This window comes from Solea senegalensis, linkage group LG9 (genome assembly GCF_019176455.1).
Source record: "Solea senegalensis isolate Sse05_10M linkage group LG9, IFAPA_SoseM_1, whole genome shotgun sequence".
Lineage (NCBI taxonomy): Eukaryota > Metazoa > Chordata > Actinopteri > Pleuronectiformes > Soleidae > Solea > Solea senegalensis.
The window spans coordinates 19,667,789-19,684,559 of record NC_058029.1 but is presented as its reverse complement, the minus strand read 5'-3'; the positions used below and the strand labels follow the sequence as shown (position 1 = coordinate 19,684,559).

At 45.3% G+C, this 16,771-nt stretch overlaps 1 protein-coding gene across 5 annotated transcripts; it reads right to left on the bottom strand.

Annotated features, from left to right (window-relative positions):
* Positions 1–586: 586 nt before the first annotated feature.
* On the bottom strand, positions 587–16,658 carry rusc1 (RUN and SH3 domain containing 1). 5 transcript variants are annotated; one of them, XM_044034011.1, is made up of 13 exons: positions 16,560–16,658; positions 11,215–14,516; positions 8,235–9,122; positions 7,119–7,241; positions 6,966–7,042; positions 6,374–6,391; positions 5,880–6,054; positions 5,443–5,548; positions 5,284–5,330; positions 4,707–5,203; positions 4,374–4,618; positions 3,432–3,599; positions 587–3,162 (listed from the first exon to the last, which is right to left on the bottom strand). In XM_044034011.1, exons 2-13 carry the CDS (start codon positions 14,390–14,392, stop codon positions 2,997–2,999), a joined length of 5,688 nt encoding a protein of 1,895 aa, XP_043889946.1. In that variant the 5' UTR covers positions 14,393–14,516; positions 16,560–16,658; the 3' UTR covers positions 587–2,996. The 5 variants fall into 5 exon arrangements, with proteins under 5 accessions (XP_043889946.1, XP_043889947.1, XP_043889948.1 ...); XM_044034012.1 differs by having other exon boundaries at positions 8,235–9,119; XM_044034013.1 differs by lacking the exon at positions 6,374–6,391 and having other exon boundaries at positions 16,560–16,657.
* Positions 16,659–16,771: the final 113 nt, after the last annotated feature.

Below are 16,771 nucleotides of genomic sequence, written 5' to 3'. Positions count from 1 at the left end.
TTTTGCCTCTATATCCATAATAATAACAACAATAGTAATAATAATAATAATAATAAAAAAAGCATTTTATGTCCACTAGTACTAAACTCCGAAAACTGCGTCAGTTACAAAGCCTTCTGCTTAATGTGTGTTTGTGAGAGTGCTGCAGTGATGCTAATCAGCTTGAGCTAACAGTGCTATCTAGTGGTGTTTCATTGTACATCTCACCCTGTGTTGTCCTCCATAATGACCCACAATGGAGGACACTATCAAAAGAACATGGTAACAAGATGGGGGAGGGCTGCGGCTCACACTGGAGATTTATTCTCCTCTTTTTGCCCTTCGTGCGACTCATCCCAGGGCGTCCTGAAATATTTGGATCAAGCGAAGCAGAAGTGAGAGGAATCTCCTGAAGCGTTCCCATTGAAACATAGTAGGGTCAGCAGTGTTTGGACAGGTCTTTACAGGAAAATCGTCTGGAACACTCAGGGGAACTCCTGTCACATTTAAGAGGATACGTACTTCATGTGGTGAACACTCTCTCGACCTTTCTCTTAAGTCGTTTTACCCATCAGTGCAAATAGTTGAGTCACACAGCGGAACAAGATTGGTTTATACTGATCCTTTTTATTTGGTGTATTTACAAACAAGCACATGCAGGAGGTGGACAGTGACTGACACTAGGGGGGCACTCAACTAAATGCAATAGTGGGATACTGGGGGCCGTCTACAGGCTACATGACACCAGTGAGATAAAAAGGAGAACACACACACACACACACACACACACACACAAGTTGAAGTGCAGAATGTGCAGATACTCATTTGTGCTCACACTCGTCACTGCTTTCACTGCCTCATATGTGCATAAACACGCACTCAACCCAGATAGAGAGGGAGAGAGACATTAGATGGGACATTTAGTTATTCCTCTCCAAAACCTCAAGATCAATAAATACATCTAATAAATTAAGAGCTTTTCAAAACAAAATGCATTTAGAATATAATCTCACATTATAAAAAAAAAATGAATCAACACCATGTGTCAAAGAGTGAACTGATTTTATATCACTTCAGTTTTATATTATGTCTTGATTTCTTGTAAAACACCTAGGTAATTTCCATTTGATGGCATTTTGCTAGGATCATTCGTTACACATTATGAGCACTGGCTGAGTTTTATGCTACTGGACTTTTGCTGTAGTGACAGTGAACTCATGCTACATGGCATCAACACAAAAAAGATGGAGAAACTTTGAAGGACTGAACTTTTCCCTGATTGACATCACTGAAATGTTCCTGCTGAATTACGATGAGGTCATTTGGAGGCAGGTCCTTTCTTTATTTCTTTTTTATTTCTTTATTTTGGACCAGCTTTTTTTTTTTTTGTTTTTAACTTGTAACCATTTAAGCGAGTACTTTTATCTTCACGTGCACAGTAACATTAAAATTATAATTATGACTTTGTACATTGAACTATTATGCATAGTCATAAATACAGAATCTAGAGAATAATTATGACACAAAAGCAACATATTTCAGGTGAGCAACTTTAGGGTCAACATATCATTTCCACCACGACCACTTCTACTACCACTATCATTAATAATATCAATGATTATGAAATATGGCAGGAAGTTAAATATGAAAGCTGAGGTACACGGTGAAAACCAGCCACCAAACCTTGCAGACTTTACTGTAGCTGTTGGGATTTACATGAATCAACGGGCTTCTTCATATTTTTAAGTCTAGATAGAGAGGAACAAGAGCTGAGCATAGTTTAGTGAGGTGTTCGCTCACATTGGCCCTGTGAGGTTTTCCATGGATGGAGAGAGAGAAGCTACAGACTGCTGTTGTATGATATTATTAACTTAAATGTGTGGGACCGATGGATATTCTTCTGGCATTATTCCAAAGCATTCATGGCACACTACAATGCATACGTGTTTTTTTTTTTGTTTTGTTTTTTTAAGTTCTGAATAATATTACATGTCTAATTATTTCATTAATATGACATTATAACAAGACAGTGGTGATACATAAAAGTGGGGAAGTCGCTGCATTTCATACCTAAAGGAAACACACACACCGTTCTTTTTTCTCCAGTGCGACTGGCGGCCATCGGATGTGTGTGAAAAGTCACAGATGTTAAGATAAAGAATGAATCCATCCATTATTAATCATCGCCCTCCTCGGCGAGGCCACCGCATCGAGCTGCTCATGTTTCGCTGCCTTTCTCTTGTTCATCTATCTTCCCATCTACCTCGGTAATAATCTGAATTTATATACCTATATATATTTATATATCTATTTATATATATTTTTTATGTATACTTTACAGTCGCATATAGTTTCGGAAACATGACAAACTCACATGAAACCAGGCGATAGAGGTGAGAGGTCAATCGAACACGGATGTACACGGCTACAATTCACGACATTACTACGCAGTTTGCATCAGGGGCTTTGGGCCCCGGTGCTTTCTCCACTCAACAACCTGTGAACCACGGCTCTGCACCGCTGATGAACACAGGTACAAGAGCCACTGATCTGAAAACGCACGATTGGTTTCGACAGCACTGATCGTCCGCTGTGGTCGTTTTCAGACCAGCGGCTAAGAGCGAGTAAAGCAGAGACTGAGAGAGAGACTTTTTAAAAAGGGATACTTCACTCTTAAGATCCAAAAGGCTTCCAGTATGAAGTGGTCAAAATTTGATTTGAGTGATTATTTCACACCATCTGCTGCATTTCTGCTGCTAAAACCCATTAGTTTCATGCTGCCAAACTGGATGAATTGTTATGGGGAAAAACCCTTATGCTCATAAAGGAAGAGAGCTGCAGACGGCTCACAGTGAACGCATAGCAGAACAGATGGTGTTGTGCACTCAACTCGAACTCTAACCAAGCAAGTGTGAAATATCCCTTTCAGAGTAGAGGGGGCCTCACCATAACGTTTCCATAACTGCCTAAAATATATATATATTTTTTTATGTAGTGCAGCAGTTATGGCGCCAAAGTCACATGATCAGGGACGTGTATCCGATAGGTACCAGTCCCTCTTTGTCTCCCTGACGACAACGGATCCAGTCTTGATCGACGCCTCCCAACACCTGGAGTTCCTCACCTTTGCAGAAGCTGAGCTCCGAACCTGTTCCGTTGTGGTCGCACAGTGTTCGCACTGACCTGAGAACACACAGCAGAGACCGCCTGAGCCAAAATGGCCGACAATAAACAACAACAACAACCACCACCACCACCACCACAAACCAGAACATCATGTGTCCCAGTCTCGCATGAGTCACAGTGGCAGGATGAAGTCACCCTGGTGAGTCACTAATTATATTACATCAAGACAAGATGACTTTATGCATCGCAGGACAGAGAAAGTCTGATCTATCACTTCCCAACCAATGTAATGACTCACACGCTTTTACCGTCACACGTCCTCATACCTGAGTGGTCGGGGTTTGTCCTTCATCTCCAGTGACTCAGTCTCTCTCTCTGACTTTGGCTCGCTTTCTCGCTGAGGCTCCGGGGCCCTCTTTAACATCGGAGCGGAGGTGCTGCTCACCATTCGGGTCAATGCCGTGACACCAGGAGCCAACCACTGAGAGGGACGCCTGAAGAGAGACAGAAGAGTCACTAACCAAAGACAGTTGCATAGTCATGCAGTTTATTTCACCACGACCGCGTACAACCCACATCGACGACAGCCAATGAGCAACCAGCACGTATGTTTGCCATAGCGATGGGACGATACCACTTATTTGTGTCCGATAACGATACAATATCATTTTAGACCATTTATGAACGTATGAAGCTGTTAACAGCACGTGTGCTGAGTCATGTCAAAGACATCATTCTCCAGATGCCTAACAAATATTGCTCTCCCAAAAAGAAGACATAAACAGCTCAAAACATGACTCAGCCAAAATGTTTTGCTGATATAAAGTGAAGCATGCAATATATAGGATTTTTGGATTGTATCGGATTCTACATTTTTATCTGTCCGATATCTGATCCAGTGATTTTGACCAGTATCGGACCGATACTGACCGATACCGATTTTTTAATTAAATAAAGAGGATATGGTAGAATGTATCGTATAAGAGCCTTTGTGTGTCCCTTTGGCTGCAAGTCCTTTGCTTGCGTCTTCATTACTCATATTTGTATTGACTGGAACAATCAGCCAATCACAGTGATCTCTCTCATCAACAGTGATGCCGACTCCAACAAGGGTCAACGGTGTTGCATACACTGTCCTGACGAGGTCAATGAGCGTTTATCGATTGTTTGTGTGACCCAGACTTAACAATGACATCAGCAGCAGCTGCAGTCGCTGATGTCATTCATTCATTTATTATGTATTCAATGTCTCAAGACAAAAGGCAAACCTGGTGGGCAGTGAGTGATTTGTGGGGCTGATGGGGCTTTTCGAAGCTCCAAACAGCCGGCCCAGACCCCAGGGAACCTGAGCACCGCTGCTAACCGGAGCGTAGTCACTTCCTGCCTGAGTGTGGAGGTCCGGCAAGTCTGCCCTCATTTCCTCCCTTTTACCTGCGGACAGGCTCAGCTCATTCAGGTTCTGGCTCAGTCTGCCTCCCCAGCGCATTACAGCACCCCATCCCTGCTGGATCACCTACGATTAAAAGAAATGTCAGTCCTGTGTGACCTCACCCTCATTAATGATTGAAAAATATTGAACAGTTACAAAAGAAGAAAGCTACCTGTCCTGCCTGCTGAGCAAGGCTGTCGTCCTCCATGTTTGGAGGAGGTAACGCTTCAATTTCCTTCTCCTGTACCCACAAAAGCTGTGGACTTGTTTGACTGAGAGTGTTCGAAACGTTTAAAGTCGCAGCACTGAAATCGGTCGCCTCGCCTGAACTCTTTGGATCAGTCACTGGTGACCATTTTTCTTTAGCTGCCTGATGTTCTGGGCTTCCAAAGTCTACTTCTGACAGGCTTCTAATATATTTGCCGGTTGGGATTTTGGATTGAGACTCCTTCGTCGACAGCTGGATCCCTGCTCCCGGACCGGGCGGACGAGGGATCTCTGGGACGTGACTGTCTGGCTCTAAGTGGTGGTGCTGGAAGAGCAGGTCAAGGTTGAAGGTGAGGAGACTGAGAGGCTGCAACACAAGGAGCAGCTCCTCAAACAGAGGCTGGCAGGTGGTCAGAGACAGAAGCATGAAGGACGAGGGATGGTAGAATGTTTCCAACACATCTGAGAAAAGACAAAAGGCTGTCACATGTCTGCATGATTTTAGAAGAGGACACATGGACACGCAAGTGATGGAAACTTACCACAACACGACTGAAGGTGAGACAGCCAGAAATCCAGAAGCTTGGTACTTAAAGGGAAAAACAGAGAGGAGAAGAAAAGTGAATATACACAGAGAACATGTGCAGAACCAATTTTGTCCGTTTTCATGGCACAAGTGGCGACTACATAGAAATACTTACTTCAGGAGACCAAGGAGGAATGCATTGAACCGGTGTTTGTTACGCCTAAGCTGGCCCAGCTCCCCGACTCGAACGTGTAGGTTGAACAAAGCTTGTGTTTTAGGACCTGGAAAAGTGGGTTGATGAGGAGAAAAGAAAGCGCACATAAATACACTTAAAGAGAGTCAGACAGAGAAAGGGATTCAGTGAAAAACTGCAGTGAAGCTTGCTCTTAGAGGCAAATCAATATCTGCATCCTGCTGTTCACTTTATTCAGTATTTTTGGCATGAAAATCAACACGCATTGACAAACGCGTATGTGAGGGAAAATACGAGACAGACAAATCCGCAGCTTTACGATTGTATCCTACGGGGAATAAAACCCAAATAAATACCAGCCTATAAATCAAAATCCTAAAAAAAAACAACTCTTAACAGGTCATTTTCTGGTACCCTACCTGGTTTGGTTGAGGCCTGCACTAAGCCCCAGGCAGAGTTTGGCCTCCTGCCTGCAATCAGGTCACTCTGGTGGGGTTTCAAGCCATCGGTCAGCAAGCTGTGCAGCGCAGGGCAGAGGCACTGCAGCACCAGGCGGCCCAGAGATGGATTTACAGAGCTGTCGCCTGATAAGGCCTGAGAGGAGAGGAGAGGAGAGAGAGAGGAGAGGAGAGAGAGAGGAGAGGAGAGGAGAGGAGAGGAGAGGAATGAGGAGTGTGAGAGGAACATGTGGTGGGAGTAAAGGGGTAAACGGAAGAGGAAATGATGCTCAGTGATCAGGAGAGACAGGGGAAGAAATCAGACAGGGTGAATCAAGCCAGGGAGGGGCGGCGGGGTGGGTGGAGTAAACAGGGTGATGAGGGTGAGCGATGATTTGGGCCAGAGGTTTGGGGGAGTCAGATTAAAAAGATATATTGCAACTATGAATCTGGGTTATCTAAGAATATTCTAGTACCTTGTTAACTGAGAGAGACTGAGGAGAGATGGAACCAAATGTGTAGAGTCAGAACAAGAAGAAAGGGAGGGAAATCATTTTCAGACAAACAATGCATTTATCACTTTTCTATATATACAGGAGACTGATCATGTTTTTTTTATCTGTTGGGAGAAATAACATTAGGGCTGAATGATTAACTGGTCTTAGGAGACCACAAACTTGGTAATTGGGCCACAAATGAATGACACAACTACTTTAAAGTGAGATTACTTTCAGCAAAGTCCTGTTATTATATTATTGGACATTTTATTTATTATTCATTTAACATAAGCACAACTTTTGTGAAACAAAGATTTTTCACACATTAATGGTGTGTCTTGTGCTAATGCTCCATCATGTTTTAAATCCATTAACACAGTGTATACTGAATGGCAATGTATACATCATCTTGAATCGCAATTTCAATATCTATCTGAAAAACTAACAATTAGGTATTTTCCACCAAATCATTCAGCTCTAAAGAACAGTGTGTGTGTGTGTGTGTGTGTGTGAAACAAACAACTACTACTCTAAGGGAAATAATAATGATGTACATTAAGCAATGACTGACCTTCTGAACCACAGTCCGAGATGAACTGAAATGGGCCAAAATGGTTTCCACTGCCACATTGACTGCACTGACCAGAGCTGGAGGGAGAACAATGGTCTGTAGTTAAACACAGAAAGTCACTGACACACCGCTGTGCAGGAGACAAACACTCACCTTTCTTCTCCTGCAGGCACAGCGAGGACAGGCCAAGACCTCTCATTGAAAACTTGACATCTTCGCCCATCCAGGATGAGTCTCCCCTCTGTACGGAGCCAGCGTATGAGACACTACGAACAGCTGACAAAAGAAAAGTGCAATTACTTACGGCACAAGTACGGAAAAAAAAAAGACAAACTCAACAAAAGCAAAATGAATCACCAGACAAAAAAACTGAAATATCCGTGTTAGTAAGAGCAATTAAGCGATGGTGAAGCATCGGATAAAGGAAGTTAGAAGCAGATGGTGCTACTGACAATAATTAGTGTGCGAGTACATTCTGTAAATACTGCTTCGACGTGGCGAGCATTCAGCATCTGGAACTACGACAATAACTTCATGTCTGCATCAGGGATTAACCGGATCCTGTGCATAAACCTTGACTCACACAGACCTAATGAGAGCAGAATCATACACAGGAGTGAAACTGCGTGACCTACCACAAGAGTCATTAAAGTTAAATTAACACACGTGTGAAGGGTTGTTTAGATGTTTACATTTACCAGAAATGACGAATGGGACGCTGTGAGCCTTTAGTTTGCCTTATTGCACGCACTAATAAAAAGCTAGGACTTTAACAGTATAACAACAACAATGTGTGCTTTGCATGAAATGCATGTGTCCATTTTAATACAGTGAGCACAAACAACAAGAACAAAACAAACATGGAGACGGAGAAGACAATACCAACACAAATACAGACGGACAGAGGAGGACACAGAGAGAGGGGGAGTGATTAGAGTGGCTCTTGACACCCACTGACGGGAGCAGCTGTTATTCTTCTGGATGCCTTTTGCAGATTTGAAAGGACAGTGTAGAAAAGAGGTTATCAGATGACCTGCAGGAAGCTGCCTCATGATACATAAAAACAGCTCCCCCCGTTGACCCCGTTCTTCCAAATCTGCAAAATCCTCTGGGAAAAAGGGTGAGGGCCACCGTGTCCAGAGCCAGGTACAAAGGCAGTAGAAGACAGACGTACATGAAAGCAAGATGTCAGAGACCCACAGAGAAAGAGAGAGAGAGGAAGTGTGTAGGGTGTAGGGGAAGAGAAGGGAAGAGAGAAAGAAATCTTACTCGCCAAACGTGACTGCGGAGGAGCCTGGTAGAGTTTTGGGGGTAGGGGGGGAGCCCTGGTTGGTATAGGAGGGTAGAGGTTTGGATAGTAGAGGGGAGCAGCGAGGGCAGGCAAGGTGTGCGAGCGGGGAAAAAGCGGGGAGCTGAGGCCTGAGGAGCCCGCAACGGCTGGAGGGGGAGCTCCAGGGCGCTGGGGAGGAGACAAGGCTCCAATGGGGGAGAGGCGAGGAGGTGCACCCCTGTGCAGAGGGCAGTTCTTAGGGTGGTATAGGTAGTAGGTAGGCAGCGGAGGAAGTTCTTTGAATGTCCTGGCCTTATTGCTGCTGCTGCTGCTGCGGATGTCTACGTGTGAGTGTGTGTGCTTTTCTGCACACAGTGAATCCATTGCATTAATGCTGTTTGAATACGTCATCATGACATCTATGTTCTTATATGGAGTAGTGCAACCTGGTGCCTCAGTGGTGCCACTAAGTGGCGGGTCCGACTCAGTGTGTGTGTCATTATTCTTCCCTGACTCACTGCAGTAAAGAGAGTCAAAATTGCAAACAGAGTCAGACACAAACTTCCTGTCATTAGCGCGTGTGGTTTGCTTTAAGACGTTCTCATAATCGGGAGGGAGATCTACACCTGCATCAGCCAGGGAATCGTAATTAAAGCCAGAACTTATATCAGTGGTGGAATCGTCTCTGTAGATGCAGGAGGAGCTGGCTGCAGAAACCCGCTCTGTGTTGCAGTGTTTGTCTGTGGACTCTCTGCCTACATGGGTGTGGGGCCTTGGATCTGCATGGTGCTGTGAGTTAGAGTAGCCAGGGCGATAGGAAGGCACGGCAGCGTGGAGGAAGTAAGGTTGGGGAGACTGGGCAAGGGAGAGTGGGGGTGAGGAAACTTCTTATGAAGAACGCAAAATTGTAAGGTGCAGGAGACCAGATGGAGAGGAGCAATAGCATGAGCATAGGGAGCAAAGCAGAGCCATGGACAGACAATGAAAACAACACAACGCCACGGGAAGTTGGAAAAACAGGAAAGAAATCAGGTAACGAAATTGGAAGGAGAGAGAGAGAGAGAGAGAGAGAGAGAGATGAAGAAAATGTTAGTGTCAGTTGAGAGAAAAATGCACATTAATGCATGCTCTCCAGCAGATATTGTCATCATGTAACATCATGCAGTAATGCAGCATCTTAAGAAGTCTAATAGTTGATTGACAGGTACAAACTAACAGTGTGTGAGAGTCAATGGAGCTGATTTATGAAGGGCAATAATGACACTCTTCCACTTAGAACAGTTTGACACAACAGGAAATGATAACATCTGGTGAACAGCCCGTCTCTCAGCTACGTGTTTAAAATACACGATCGGCCCTTGATCCATACCTAAAACGTCACCATCAGTCATAAAGATTGATCACATTTTTATACACAGTTTCACTTTTTCTTTCACATTTTCCTTCACAGATATGAGTATTGAGTACGAATGCCAGTCTCGAAGCCAAAGCTTTCGTACTTCAATGCAGATCTTGGACGGATCACCTCTGGATCACCTTCTCTCCTGTCTCTCCCTGCTGTTCTCTGCCTTTGTTTTCTGTCTCTCTACACCTCCGTCTCTGCCTCCCCTCCCCTTACCAGCAGCACAGCAGCAGTACAGTGTAATGCTGAGTCAGTCAACAGACTCTTGTCTTCTGTCGGCTCGCGCTCAGTCACTGTGACTGTCTAAAACTTTGGCAACAATGTCCATTAGACCCAATGACTTACTGATAAGCTGTGATCTACAAAATGAGCTGGAAAGCAACCATACCGTGGTCTGACTGTGCAGTATCCGACAGGGGAACCAACACATGACACTTCCTATTTTTCCTACACTGGCTGTCAGCCATTGGCCAATGAACTGAGCACCACCTCTTGAGATCTTAAAGGTGTACACACCTTCTAACTCCACGGCCACTGAACCTTCTTGCACTGATTTCTTTGGAAACACACACAGCACATACCATAAATGGAGTGCTCAAACTCATTTTGTCATGATTACAAAGCCAGTGTAAACGTGTGAAATAACGCCAAAGTTATGCTATAATTTTTAATATAAATGGTTAAACTGAGAAATTAGAGGCAGATGGCGACTGGGAGAAGTCAAACCATTTTTTTAAACGAAGTTACACACTGCTGTAGCTGGACATTGTCAATCTAATGCTCAGTTTCGGTGCGGGCTACTGCAGCACTGCGTGCGATGAGTAACTTGATCTGAGCTGTCTGTGCCACTCTAGGGAGCAGGGATGAGGGTGAGGAGGCAGGAGAGACAGCGAGAGCAGAAAAGCACACAAGCATCCTAAGCTGATGAGATTTAGCACTAATAAAGGAGGGAAGCACAAAATAAAAGAGGTGTAAGCTGAGAGTTTAAGGGAGAGAAAGAGGTAGAAAAAGGTGGTGAACTCAGTGGGCCCTCCATTATCCTTCACTCCTCAGTCTGAAAAGTGGATGAATAATTGAATAAGGCAGTGGTGACATCACACTGAGATAAACAGAGGAGGAAATACTGGCTGGAAAGTTTCCAGCCTCCACTTTCTCTCCACATTATCTCCACTCCTCCCTCTTTCTTTATCCCTCTATCCCTCACTTTCCCTCATCTTCTCTTTCCAGCTCTTTCTGTCATGTTTCTGTCCTCCTCCAACCGAAATCACCAAAATCTCCATCGACATAATTTATCCATCATCATCCTTTTCTGTGACTCATGTTCACAATCTGTCTCTGCTCTCTTTCCATCTCCCTCGGTTTATTGTTCAGTCCAAAGATATTATTTGTGCAATACTGAGAAACCAGCCGACCGTTAGTCTATCATTCTCCATCTGTTTCTCTCCATCATCGCCCCAGCTCAGATTTGTTACGTCACCCAATTTACGCTGAGCTACTGTGTCGTGTTAATTTTCTACACAAATACTCATACACACACTCCTCTATCATTGCTGAATGATCATGAAATCCATACTCACCTGTAGTTCTTGATTGCAAAGTCCGCCCTCCATCTGCTTGTCCTCTCACCTCCACCTCCTCCTTTTTTTCTTCCTCCTTTCCTTCTTTTTCCTCCCTCTGAACTTCCTCACTCTGCCACTCTCTGCCCACGGTCCACAGACTGTTTTCGCTGACGGAGCAGCCAATCTTCTGTGATGGGCACAGCTCTGGCTGTCCACCCTCCTCGTCAGCCCTCTGGAGCATCTCCTTCAGAGCAGCCATGGAGGTGAGAGCAGGTGGTGGCTGCATGAACAGCGCCTGAGCCTGAGAGGTGTATTCCCACTGGATACCATCGCTTCCGACCTTCTCCCTTCTCCACTTCAGGTTGTACAGTATATCTGGGTCCGGGGTGATGACTGTGGGGTCAGGCTCTGGGTCAGTGATCACCCTCGTCAGTGGGGAGTTGCTCTTGTTACGGAAGCGCAGCTCTTTGAAGGTTGTGACGTTTGGAGCGGAACCGGATGAACCAGTCTTCTTTTGACTCTCCAGAGGAGATTTTCTCATTTCAGGGGGCGGAGGTTGTGGTGGGGCGTCGTTGTCGGGTGTGAATGCTATTAGCCAGTCAAAGCGATCGGGTTGTGCAGAGTTGGCAGAAAGAGTGCTGACTTTAGGGTGTGACAAAGATGGCGGGATCGGTGGTAAGGGGCGAGGAGGAGGAGGAGGAGGTGACTCTAGCAACTCAGTGGAGTAATGGAAAGTCTCAAAGCTCATGTCATTTGCTTTGGTATCATGTGTATTGCTAAGACCAGTGCCACTGTTCCTCTTCCTTCTTCTTGCCATCTCGGTGAATGTGGTGGTCTTTTGTGTGTCTTTGCTCTCCTCCTTTCTTTTAACTTCTTCAACTATAGCTACCCTTTCATCTCCGTCTAGCTTGCTTCTGCTGCTGCATCCGTCTTTTTCCATGAATTGGGAGTCACACTCCTTCTCCTCCTCCCTGTTTTTTAGTCTAAACTCATGTGATTCCACGGATCTGGATGGAGGAAGATCTACTCCATCTACCTCATCGTCTAGCCCTCCGACACAGACGCCAAGCTCTGGACTGAGTTTGAGTAGTTCAGCCTGGGTCAATCCTGCAAGCATTAGAAGCTTGCGGATCTCGACATCCAGTGCATGGAAGGAGGGTGGAGGAGGCAGGGCAGGTGGTACGGCAGGAGGAGATGCGGAGGATATGGAGATAACAGGTGGAGGGGGAAGAGGTGGTGGACGCGACGTAGGAGGTGGGAGAGACAGCGGGGTCTTTTCTTCCTCAGCTTTAAGAGCAGCAAGTCGCTGTGCCTCCTTCCTGGCAAGGTGGCGTTTCCGAGGGGGGGGGATGGGGGGAGTTGGGGTGGGGATGGGTCTAGGTGGAGAGGGAGTAGTATAGAGGGTGAGGTAAGGGACTGCTTTAGAGGCAGGGAGAGGAGGAACTGATGGTGGAGATGGAGGAAGAGGTTTCTCGCATCTAAAAGTGGTGAATGTTGGGGATGATGAGTTCGGGGAGAAAGTAGACAATGTGGGAGAGGTGGAGACGGCCATGGAGGTGGTCTCTCTGCTGATATTGATGTAGTCATGGAGGTAAGAGTTGACACTGGCGTGTCGGGCAGGAGGTTTAGGGGGTCTTGGTGGTGGCTCAACAGGGGAAGGAGTGAGTGAATCTGGAACAAGAGGATCATCGCAGTCTGATGGAGCAGTGAGGTCGACCCCAGCATCTGAAAACTCCTGAGAGTCTCCCATTGATTCCCCGGGGCATTTATACAACTTCCAGGGAATGTCAATGTTGCCCATTTCATCCATGATGTCCGAGAGATCGTGCTCCTCCAGATCTCCAAGATCAAATCCCTTCTCGTGGAGTCTGGCGATGTAAGCCAGTTTTACCTCCCTGTTCACCTTCTCCAAGCGATCAAGGTGATCTAACCGATCCCTTAAAACATCCCAGTGCTGTTCCCCCTCCAGATCCCAACGAGCTACTTGGATCACCTGGCTGAATCGCTCCATTTTCCCAAACTCACCCACTGATTCTAGAAAGTCAAGCAAACCTAGTTTGGTGACCTCAGAATCATCTTTGTCTCCTAAATAATCAGGGGACGGGGAGTCGAGGGCAGAGGGGTAGCCTTCATCTGGGGAACATGGGGAAACAGGGGTATGTGATGGCAAGAAAAAGGGATTACGGCTAAGAGAAAGGGATGGCGGTGCAAACGGCTGGCATTCAAGGGCTTCAGGAAGAAAACGCTCTTTTGGGGACAGAGCGACAGAAACACGATCTTGGTCATGAGAAGAGCAGATGGAGGTGCATTGATCAGTGCAGTCAGACTCCAGATCAGAGCAGGAGCTGATGGAAGTGGAGGACGAAGAGGTAGATGAGGTGAGAGAGAACTCCAGGAGAGATGGGGGACCGTCACAGCATGAAGGGACAAGAGTGTCGTCATCATCGTCGTCATCGTCGTCATCGTCGTCGTCATCAATTTCCCCACTGCTCTCATCTTCGTCATCTTCTTCCTCTATCTTTACATTTTTCTTGTTGTCCAGATCAGAGTTTTTATCTCCGCTCTTGTCTTTGTTCTCCGCGCTGGCAGCGGGGCAAACCGGTAACTCCACCTGGGACTGAGCTTGCGATGGAGGTTGAGGTTGCGCTTTTGGCCCTGTCCCATTCTGCCTCTTCGGCAACGGGCCCGGAGGAGGAGGAAGCCGGAGCTGCTGTCTGAGAGAGATGGTGTTGTTGTTGTTGTGGTTATGGTTGAACATACTGTTGTTGTCTTGAGGGGAGCGTCCATCACAGCATAGGCACGGGAGGCTCGGCTCATTGCAGTTTGGGTCAAGAGGGAGAACAGATGGAAGAGGAGGAGAAGGAACGGCTGCAGGTGCAATTTTGGTTGCTGCTGATGCACGCGAAATCTTGGGCTTGGGTTTAACTGATTTGGAGATGGTGGAAGCCTGTTTTTGAGGGCCAAACCTGGATTGGTTGACTGGAACTCGTGGTTGCACCCCCACCCTGGTCCTGGTGGGAGCAGGGGTAACTTTAACAACCCGGCGTGGGGATGATGTCTTGATTTTGTTCATGTTTTTATCCTCTTTCTGAACACCAGGACCGTGAGACTTTGGTCCAGCTAAGGTACTGGTCCGTCTGCTGACGTCAAAGCGTCGTGGCTTTGAAGCCTGGGAGGAGCAGCTAGAGGACTGCATTGTAGGGATGGGACTTTTTAGGATAAACTGATATTTCTGTTGCTATAGAAACAAGAGTTGCTAAGGCTGGAGCGATCCAAACAATGACGCTCCGTGACGGTCACATTTTGGCTTCACTTCCGTCCTGGAACATCAAAAGAAAACACAGTGAATAGGACTACGGGCAAACTCTGCAACAGCAAAGACTATTTCCCGCTCTGCATCACTACAGGTTTAGACTATAACAAAATCACACTCATCTGGATCATGTGAAAACCCAGTTTTTGGGCTTTTTATAATATAATTATCACAGCAATGATATTAACACAGAACACACACACAGCCTCAAACATAGTCTTGCTACAAGAAAAGAAACAAAACCCCACAGTATCAAATATCAGCACTTAAGGGAAATAATTATATAATTAATAAATTATAATAAATCTAAATTATTAATCAAGATGTAAACTGCCTTTCACCCAGTGTCACTGTCGACTAGGACTACTCCAGCTCGTCCCTGAGGTCGATCATCAAAGGAGATGCAGAAGCATTTTGATCATCGATTTATTCACTAAGTGAATGTGAATTTTCTTAGCATTTTTATGATTGTAAACTCAATTTCTTGCTGGGATTTTGACTGCTATGTTGTCGAGAGGAACTTAAAAGAAAGAAACTGAAATTAAGATTTAGTTGCAGCTCTCAAAAATGTTGTGTCGAGCACTAAACCTTAGACGAAAAAAACATTTCTGCATCTTGAATATCACTTTTGTTGGGGGAGAAAATATGAACATTATGATGATTTAACATTTTAGGGAGTCTGTCAACAAACAAAACATATTTTCTAGAAAAATCTTCCAGCCAAATGCAGCTGATTCAGATGCCTCTCAGCTTGAAAACAACAAACTTTCACAAAAAAGGAAGAGGACTGGAGCACACTGATAAATATTCCGCCTTAATTACCTGCCTCAAGTCTTTGTTTGCTCTGACTCTGATAAAGACACAGCAGAGTCAAGACATTAGTCAGATTGCACTTTAAAGGGCTGAAGATTTATTAGTGTGCTTTGGTCATCTTCTTCTTCTCTGACTACATATTTTAGAATCTCAAGAGCAGGAATTTAGGATCGGTGGATTCCTGCAGCCCTGCAGCATTTCATCAGCTGCTTTGTCACACATTTTTATCTTTACCCAAAACATTGCGGTGTCTTTTGATTTGCAGCCCGAGCAAAGAAGTGGCTTGAAATGCTCGTGTATTCCCCATTTGAATTTTTAATGTTGTCCCAGAATTAAAATAATAACCAAGCACCCACCCACCCACACACATAGGCCTATCTCAGCGAACGGTCCTTTATGATAATCACTGTCAGCTAATTTGTAGCCTAACTTGTCACTCATCATATTCATCTGTTCAGCTTCACTGAGCTCTCCATCTGTGCAAGTCCTTTTATTTTTTTTACCCACCAGATAAGCAGCAGCAAGGTCCAGATTGAAACTAAAATGACATTAAAAACATCTTAGCTCCAGGGAGAAATGACTGAACATTTAACTGGAGCGTGAAATAATCACACAGCAGCACTGGACAATACAAACTCTATCTTTATCTTTTTTTTTTTGTACATCCCATCCACCGAAAGGCTGCTGCTGCTCATATATTCCTCCACAGTGCCCTTCACATCACTGAGGAATATAAATCACATCAAGTGCTTGACTACAGCAGGCCTTTGTCACAATAACCATTTAAGACAAGGAAGCCATGGAATAAAACACACACACAAAAAATGGCATCACATGTAATTTAACCCGTCCTGAGTACAGTATTATTTACCCCTGCATTTATTGATCCACTGAGCTGATGTAGACGGGGAGGATGGGAGGAGGAGGAGGAGGAGGAGAGGAGGAGGGGGTACCACCTCCAACCGCATCGCCCTGATACACAGGCCCATCCACCCTGATTCCCCTATTACACTAACCCTATATTCACATCTCCATACAATAATGATGATAAGTATGATTAAATGTCATTTAAAGACAAACAGCGTTTAAGTATAATCAGTGTGAGGAGAGGAATTTCATATGTCTCGACGTCGACGCAGAGATTTCTGCTGGACCTCGCCGAGCACGTCCATTCACACCAATCAAAACTGAAACACGTACAAAATAAAACAGCCTGTGAAATAACAACTCGACTCACGATCGGGTTCAGGTAAAGATGGATGAAGGTCTCCATCGTGCAGGTCTGTCTCTCTCACATCCTCCGTCCGTGTGAAAGCACAGAGACTCTCTGACGTTTGCAGCCTCAGCGCCGTCCTCTCGCGAGCGTCCGACGAACCCGAGCAAACCACACCCCTTTTCTCTTCCCTTATCATCACGCTACAATATCAGCTTAACCTCATTTTCTTCAAC